The 9,210-nt window shown below is 50.8% G+C and overlaps 1 protein-coding gene across 1 annotated transcript; it reads left to right on the plus strand.

The window, feature by feature from the left end:
- The first annotated feature begins 3,625 nt into the window (after positions 1-3,625).
- CRNN (cornulin) lies at positions 3,626-8,678 on the plus strand. The gene is made up of 3 exons (XM_070396796.1): positions 3,626-3,702; positions 5,813-5,963; positions 7,013-8,678. Exons 2-3 carry the CDS (start codon positions 5,826-5,828, stop codon positions 8,321-8,323), a joined length of 1,449 nt encoding a protein of 482 aa, XP_070252897.1. The 5' UTR covers positions 3,626-3,702; positions 5,813-5,825; the 3' UTR covers positions 8,324-8,678.
- The last annotated feature ends 532 nt before the right edge of the window (positions 8,679-9,210 follow it).

The following is a 9,210-nucleotide window of genomic DNA, read 5'->3' on the forward strand; positions in this document are numbered from 1 at the left end:
ACTGGCTTTCCCCTTGGCACATCCTCGGTGTTCCTTTTTCATTCAGTGTGCTCAGAACACCCTGTCATCCTCTCTTAATCCTGGCTTCTCTCTGGGAGGGATAGGTGCTTTGATCAATGAAGGAGGAAATAGTTCAAAGCAGACCAACCCTAGCAGAGACCAGAACAGACAGGTTTGTAGGGTTTGTAGGGAAACCAGCACAAATCCAGTTTGCCCTGACTAGTGCTGCAATGGAGCTTTTCCCCATACCCCTTAGCCCCGGATGCTGAGCTATCCCACTCTAGCCCCAGGAGCACAAGGATAAAGCCCAGTAGCTCTAGTGGGATGGAATAGGGGGCCAGCCCTCATGATTTTAGAGGAAAGCTGTGTCCTCCAGAAAAATGGGCAGGACTTCCACATCAACTCATCCCACATTTACTACAAACCAGCCTTGTCTCAAAGAGGGGCAAATCCAGAAAGGAGGATTATACAGATAGATAAGCAATGATAAGGATGACAGAGTAAAATAAATGCTATAAAAGATGCACCATCAAAAGACTATTGAGGGCAAGCTAAGATGCTAAAGAGAGATCTCATCTGGTTGGGATCATCTGAAAATATATTATGGAACCGGTGGTGTTGGAGTTGTCCTGATTGGATGGAGGAGGAGGAGAGGAAAGCATTCATGGTTGAACAAGGGCCTGCAGGAGGCGGAAGGCAGCGTAAGCTACAGTTCTGTGGGGATGACAGGTCTATATTCTTGACCAGAGATGATGGTAGTATTAGGGCATGGCGGGAAATGTACATTCCCCTCACATGTAAGCCAACAAACCTTTGCTACCACCAAAACTGTGGAGTGCTGAGCAGGAACCTTGGTGAAGCAGGAAAAGGGAGAACCCCTCCTCCCACTGCTCTTGCCATTATGTTCCCTTTTCCTCCCTACGAGAAGATTCTTCTAGTTTGCTTGCTCTAGGAGCTGGACACTAAATTCTGGGAAATTCTCACTCCCTTTCAAATGGCAGCTTTCCTGGCCAAACCAAGGAGGCTAGTCATCATGTTAGTCACATGCTCCCTGTGTGGATGGGGGCTCAGAGAAACAGCAGGGCCAACGCAACCTGTCCAGTTGGGGATTAGGCTCAGAATGGCTAATAGAAACTCACTAAGTCACTGGAGACTGTCAACAGGGATGGCTCTGGTATCTGCCTAATCCTTCCTGCCATTTCCAGGGCTGAACTTGAGCATCTGGGCTCCCAGGATGCTCTGACCAGGGTCCAGGTAGGGTAGATCTGAGAGAAGAGGCTCCAGTTGGGCACAGAGAACATTAGGAGGCCTGGAACTGTCCGCTGTTCTTTGTCTCTCTAAGAGCCATGCCTGTCCCCTGTCGTGCGTCACCATTCTCTGTCCCTGGGTGGAGGTGAAGGTGTCTGGTGAGCAGCCAATTTTAATTAACATTTTACAAAAACTGTCTTCCATTGTTAGAAAATTATTTGGTGCACATGTCTTGTTCTCCAGATGAGACAGAGTTCCTAAAAGCAGAATCATACTCTTTATCTCACCACGGGTAGCACATACCCACTGTTAGACAAAGGCAGAAATGAATCAAGTAGAGGTCAGCGATGAATTTCTCAGCAAGTGTGTAAGAAGAAAGCAGAGGCAAACATGAGTTTGTTGCTTTGAGATACTTCTGTTTTCTCCAAAGCAGAGTGAGGAGGGGACAAGAGCTCTGATAGAGTCCCTGGCCTCTGTCTGTCCAGAGTAAAGTCACTCGTTTGTAACAACTCATTATGAACTTTACAAACGCACAAATGTACACTCAGTTAGAGACTGCCAGTCCCAATCTCCCACCTCCTCATCTCCCTTAGCCCGAACCACCCTCTCTGGTGAACCCCCCTCTACCCTACACACACAGGCACCTCATTTACCTCTCTCTGCTTCTGTGGACCCACAGCTATTCACAGCCCCAACCCCAGGCGCAGACCTGCCCTGGACACATGGAAACACACAGGCTTCGGAGGCAGGCAGACCTAAGTTCAAATCCAGGTCTTTCACTTGTCTCATTATGTGGCCTTGGGTGGTTTACTTAACATCTCTGTACCTCAGTTTCTTCACCTGAAAATTGGATGTAATGATACCTACCTCACAGTCAAAGCATCTGGCTTGTTAATTCCCTAACTTACTTTCCCTTAGTTTCCGAACCTTTCTGGGTGTTTTAAGCACATCACTCACAGCTGGGTGGGCCAGCTCCATCCCTTCTCCACTGAGTGGTCACTTCTCTGAGGATTTCTCAGTGTCCTCACGTATGGGGCTCAGCCATACCACCCACCTCTCAGGACTGTCATTAGCATCTAACAAAATGAGATGGTACTGAAAGTCAAATCCAGTCAGATGATACTTACTATTACTGTTACCCTCTCGGGGACTTTCTCTGTCAGATTTGAAATTACTCCTTTGAGCCCTGGCTGGTGTGGCTTAGTTGGTTGGGTGTCATCCTGTGCAACAAAAGGTTGCCAGTTTGATTCCTGATCAGGGCACATGCCCGGGTTTCAGGCTTGATCTATAGTGGGGGGCGTGCAAGAGGCAGCCAATCAACGTTCTGCTCTCTCATCGATGCTTCTCTCTGTGTATCCCTCTCCCTTCCTCTCTCGCTAAAAAAAAAAAAAAAAAAAATCAATAAAAATGTTTTTTAAAAGAGTTTTCTCCTAGCCCCAGAAATCTGAGAGAGAGAGAGAGAGAAAGAGAGAGAGAGAATGAGAAGGAGGAAGAGGAGAAGAAGAAGAAAGGGAGAGAGGGAAGGAGAGAATGAGTGAGGGAGGGAGGGAGAGAATGAGGGAGGGAGGGAGGGAGAGAATGAGGGAGGGAGGGAGGGAGGGAAGGAGGGAGGGAGGGAGGGAAGGAAGGGAAATTTCTCCTCTTGTTCAACTCTGGTCTTAGCCCTATGTCTGAAATGAAGCAGGATCTCCACAAATATATACTAGTTAGTCGGCCAATTCAATTTCTTGTCTTTGCAATGAAGAAAAGCACAGAATCATCTTAAGCTTCTTCTCCTACCAGCTTCTTCTCCATCCTATAAAAAGCTATCTACCTACAGGATGATAGGTGGAAGGTATTAACCTTCTTTGTTTTAATCAAATATGAGACCCAACTATAGAGAAATGAGATTAGATTCCTTGCATGTCTCATAAACTGGGTATAAAAAGCAATTCCAAAACAAGAATCCCAAGAATGCTCTAAATAATGACATCACCAGAAAAAAACATGTATAGCTTCCCAAAGCCACCACCTTGAAAAGAATAATCCTCAACAGATGAATATGTTCTTGAATGTTTGTATAAAAAAAAAAATCCCCATGACTCTGCAGTCACACAGAGACCAAGAATGTTCCCCAGGACCCACCCGTGCTGAGCACTGCTGAGCCCATCACATGGGACAGGAGCCTCCCTGTCATGAGAAGAAGACCCAGGAGAGATGAGGGCTGGGAGAGGGCTCCACACGTAGTAGGAGGGGTCAGATCCTTAGGCCAACGCAGCCACGTGTCAGCAGGTAAAACGGAGAAAGGTGGGGCTTGGCTGAGCCTTCGGTGAATCAAGCCTTTCAATGGGGTGGGGCATCTTGTCCAAACCCTAGCGCTAACTCAATTAAATCCCCTATAAAAGGCTCCTGCCGCTGACCTGGCACTGCACACACCGCTCAGCAGCCACTTGCCTCACTCCGCCTGTGCATTAGGTAAGTGCCCCCCTTAGGAACCTCTTTCTCACTCTCAGTTCTTGGTGATCTGACCTCATAAAACCAGGGCTGTGGGCGGAAAGTGTCCGCTCTGACTGGGCCTCGGGCAAACCAGTGCACGGGCACTTTCCTCCCTGCACTGGCCGGGCAGCAGCGCCTCTCACTGGGGCACTGTGTTGGCAGCAGCAACAAGACCACCCACATGCCTTCCTGGATCAGCCAAGGTCTGATCTTTTATTTTTTTTTTAATATATATTTTTACTGATTTCAAAGAGGAAGGAAGAGGGAGAGACAGAAACATCAATGATGAGAGACAATCATTGATTGGCTGCCTTCTGCACGCCCCCTACTGAGGATCGAGCGTGAGAGCCATGACCTCCTGGTTCATAGATCAATGCTCAACCACTGAGCCACACCAACCAGGGAGGTCTCTTGTTCTTAAAGTTCTGGAAGCTTCTTGGCGATGCTCAGGGTGTGTGAGACCAGAATCAGGTTATGGTACTTCTGCCAACCCAGACAATGGGGTTGAACCTTCTCAGGAAGCAAGGGGCTCTGACCCCAGGGCAATACCTAGGCAAGAACAGTTTGTGGATTTATTCTAAGGAATCTGAAGTGTAACTAAAAGGCCGTCTCAATATTTTTTCTGCTTATAGTCAGTGGTTGAGGTCGGCCATAGGGTTAAAAACAAAATAAAAAACAAAAAGCAGGATCTGTTCATGTCTCTGTAGAGGTGCAATGTTCTGAGTTTTGAGCTGTGATGTACACAAGAAAACAGTCTGAATTTTTGGCTGCCAGATGGTAGAAAGGACACTTCCTGAAGAGCCACCGGGTCTCCTTCCTTTTTCCCTCCCTTCTCTTGTCAGGCCCTCCTCTTCCTGCGCCCCGTCCTTTCCATCGCCACAGCGCCCCGCCCCCACCAGTCCATCTCCCCCTGCATCTGAACCCTGCCTCTCAGCACCATCTCCTCCCTGGGGCCTCCCTGAGGCTTCTGCTTCTGCACCACCAGGTCTCTTTGCCTCTTGCCCATCCAGCCACACCCAGAACCCACTTCCGCCCGAGCCCACCCCCCTGGCAAATGAGAATAAAATATCTCCCTTCAGTTGGGAACCTTTCCTCACAGGCCACCGGGGTTATAGGCTTGAAGGAGCCACATACCTCTGAGCAGGCTGACAGGTCCCATCGCGGAGGACAGAGCTCACATCCAGAGAAACCAGGACTCTCAGAACTGGCAGACTTCCACCCAGGCAGAGCACCCCTCCTCCGAGGTCCCCACAGGTGGTGGCCAGCCTCTTGCTGAACACCTTCCCAAAGGGCAGTAAGGAAGGGTAGAGTGGGGCCCTCAGGTTCCTGCCTGGCCCCTACCTGAGGCAGGAATTGACTCACATACGTACTTACTAGTACTGCCGGTTGGTGTTCCCAGCAGGACTCTTTCAGCCTGTGACAGGCAGAGATAGGCTGGATAGGCTGTCCAGAGGGCAGAGTCTCGAAGGTCATTGCATTTGAGTTCAGGAGGCATGGGTTCTAGGATTTCTTACAAGCGGTGTGGCCTTGGGCAAATCAACTTCGCTGTCTGCTCCCTCACCTATAAAAGGTAGAGATAATAAGGATGATGTAAAGAGAGAGGAGAGAGAGAGAGAAAGAGAGAGAGAAAGAGAGAGAGAGTGAGGATGCATATGAAAGTACTTAGTGAGCAGTAGACTATATAGAGACGTATGCAAACATATGTGTATAATGATATTTAATAGGTAACATTTTGAATAAACCAGCATCTATCAAGTGCTTTAAATGAATCATCTCTCTTAATCTGCAAACTAACCCTCTAAAGTAAATACCAGTATTGCCTTCATTTCATGGTGAGTAAACTAAGGCACTAGAGGCAAAGCAACCTGCCCTAGCTCCCCTGCCGGGTAGGTGGCAGTTGACCCAGGAGCCTGCCTCTAACCACCATGTGCCCCTGCGTCCCCTCCGTAAATACGTTACGAAGGAAAGGAAGACAACCGAGACCAGAAGCAGAGCCCGAACACAGGGAAAGGACTTAGAAGCAGGAGTGCTCCCGGGGAAACCACTGGGGTCGATTCCGGAGCCCCCGGGGCTTTTCTTCTTTCTCCAGCTTGACTACCAAGATGCCTCAGTTACTGCGAAACATCAATGGGATCATCGACGCCTTCCAACGCTACGCCAGGACAGAGGGCAACTGCATGGTGCTCAGTCGGGGGGAACTGAAAAGGCTCCTGGAGCAGGAGTTTGCTGACGTCATCGTGGTAAGATGGGCCCAGCCAGATGGGGAGGGGCTCAGGCGAGAGTGAAGATGGTTTGTCTGCAGACCAGACCCTTGGCCCCAGGAATCCGAAGAGGCAGCCTCTAGATCCAAGCCCACAGGTCCTACTGGAGGCTGTGCAGGCAGAGAAACAGGAGGGAACAAGGGACAGCCACTGGAGTTGACAGACCAGGTCCTTAGAGAAAAGACCTTGACTTTGGTTGATTCAAATTGGGAGACAAGGTGAAAGGACTCTAATGGGACAGCTCAGGGAGAAACACAGCCTTGGAATATTCTAGAAATAAAAAGAATTGCTACTTCTGCTGCTTCTTAAATCTGCTATGGTGATCATCTACTCTGTCTGGCAGAGATTTAGTCATCCATTAATAAGCATTCATGAGAAGCTGAGCTCCGTGCCTTGTACACAGCATTTGCTCAAAAAATTAGCTGAGTGCTCACATCAGCAATGGGGTTTGGGAGAGCAAACCAGACCCAGGTGCACCTCCCTGCCTCTTCCTGCCTTCGGTTCACAGCTAAAGCACTGGGATGGTCAAGGTCTTGGGGACAGGGATGTGTGGGTGTATCAGGGTGCTGCGTCCACCTGCTCAGGACAATCTGTGGTGCCTGGGGACACCCAACCCCCTAAGTTGGGGAAACACCTGAGCCTCAATAAGGATCTCACAGAATTCCCCCGGAGCCAGGTTCCCACCCAGTTTCTCTTGGTGAGAATGTGGCCTCAGTGCCGGGGCCCAGGGCCCCAGGACAGCCCAGAGAATCACTCCGCATGCAATCATTTATTCATTCTTCATGAATTCTTCATTCACTTCCCCTGTGGGCCAGAAATTATGCCAGATACAGAGGATACAAAATAAAAGGTGTTTCCTACCCACGAGGGAGCGAGACAGGACTGAAAAAGGAAAGTGATTTTGTGTTCATGCTGCTATAACCCTATGGGAAGGGGGCTCGGGGCAGAGCAGGTGGGCTCTAGGTTCGGGGTGGGGTCCTGGCAGCTGAGTGGGGAGGGCTGCTGACTTTGCCTGATCTTCTCCCCAGAAACCCCACGATCCGGCCACAGTGGATCAGGTCCTGCGCCTGCTGGATGAAGACCACACAGGGACCGTAGAATTCAAGGAATTCCTGGTCTTGGTGTTTAAAGTCGCACAAGCCTGTTTTAAGACGTTGAGTGAGGGTCCTGAGGGAGCTTGTGGACCTCAAGAGACTGGAAGCTTCCCCCCTGGGGCCTCGGCGGAGCTGGGAGAAGGACAGAGAAGTGTCACAGAAGTGGGAGGCAGTGGGAAAGGACAGCGTCATGAGGGGAGCAGTGGTGGCCAGGGCAGGCAGGCTTCCAGAGGGCAAGACGGGGCTGGGGCACACACCCAGGGGCCGGACATCAGCTCTTCTCAGGTCAGTCACCAGGAGGGGCAGCACGCATCCCAGAGACAGGAGAGAGAGAGCCAGCAGACACAAGCGAGGGGGCACGTGGAGCCAAACCAGAGTCATCAGACCAGTGAGTGGGTGTCAGAGAGACAGTCACAGACTAGAGAACAGAACAGAGCCCACCAGACACGTGGGACTGTTACTGGCACCGTAACTCAGACCCAGACAGGTGCCACCCAAACCACGGAGTGGGACAGGAGCCAGATGGGCCAGGTAGCCACTAGAGGACACGATCAGATACCTACAGGGTCACACACCCAGACCGTACAGCAGGACAGGAGCCACCAGGCAGGAAGCACTAGCACCCAGCCACGGGAGTCCACCCATGGCCAGACCAGAGGGACTGGGACCCACACTCAAGACAGGAGCCAGATGAGCCAGGTAGCCACTGGAGGACATGTTCAGATACATACAGGGTCACACACCCAGCAGGGCAGGAGCCATCAGACAGGAAGCACCAGCACCCAGTCTCAAGAGCCCACCTATGGCCAGACCAGAGGGACTGAGACCCACAGTCAAGACAGGAGCCAGATGAGCCAGGTAGCCACGGGAGGGCACGTTCAGACACAGACAGGGTCACACACCCAGACCACACAGCAGGACAGGAGCCAGACAGGGGCTAGAGGACAGGGACAGACCCAGACGCAGTCAGGCAGCTGTGAGGCAGAAGAGACCGTGCCAGGAGGTCAAGCCCAGGCTGGGACCAGCACCCCGACAGGCACACAGGACGGCAGCAGCACTCACCCAGGGAGCAGTGGGACAGGAGGGCAGGATGAAAGAGAGCCCCTGGTCAAGGAGGAGTGGGTTGATGACCAGACAAGGGACACAGTGATTGGAAGGCAGGACCTGCACACCGCCCAGCCGGAAGGGAAGCGAGAGCTCACAGCCAGGGGGCTGTATTCCTACTTCACAAGCAACAAGCCATGAGCGTCCCAGCCCTGGATCCCAGTGCCCAGTGCCAGAAGAAGACAGCTGGAGAGGCGTTGGCTTATGCTTCCCTGGCCAGTCCAGCTGGCATGTCCCTGGACATCAGATCTTAATCATGGTGCCTCTCTCTCAGGTCTTTCTCAGTGAGGCCATTTCTGCAAGGTGCTTTCTCTCCTACACTCTTCCCTCTCACCTGCTTTGCTGTGCAGACCATCTCAGCAGCAGGAAGACACAGAACAAGTCATCCCTTTCACCGAATGCTCTTCAGCTTATGGAGTTTTCAGAATTACTTTTCTCTCTACCCTCTGTCCACCACCCCACCTATCCTGGTGCATCAATAAAACCCATCTAAGGAGCTGGGCTCTGTGTCCCCTTCAATCACTATTGACGTGATAGGCAAAGGGCCATGGGGCTGTGATGATGAACTACACACGGTCCCTACCCTTGAAGAGCATCCACTTGAGAAAATATTGCACGAGATTCCAAGAGATATAAAGAGTCGAAGAGAGGCCCTAGATGGCTTGGCTCAGTGGATGGAGCGTCAGCCTACGGACTGAAGGGTCCCAGGTTCAATTGCAGTCAAGGGCACATGCCCGGGTTTCGGGCTCGATCCCCAGTGAGGGGCATGCAGGAGGCAGCTGATCAATGATTCTCTCTCGTTATTGATGTTTCTTTCTCTCTCTCCCTCTCCCTTCCTCTCTGAAATCAATAAAAATATACATACATTTTTAAAAAGAGTCGAAGAGAGGAGATATCATACTTTTATACTTAGCAGGGATGGAACAGGAAAGGTTTCAGCCAGAAGAGGTTGTTTTTGTAATGCACTTAAAGGACAGGTAGGAATGAGGTAGGTAAAGCTATTCTCAGTCTTTCATGACCTCTAATTC

Source organism: Myotis yumanensis, unplaced genomic scaffold, assembly GCF_028538775.1.
Source record: "Myotis yumanensis isolate MYYU_CA2020_CCGP unplaced genomic scaffold, mMyoYum1.0.hap1 SCAF_17, whole genome shotgun sequence".
Classification (NCBI taxonomy): domain Eukaryota; kingdom Metazoa; phylum Chordata; class Mammalia; order Chiroptera; family Vespertilionidae; genus Myotis; species Myotis yumanensis.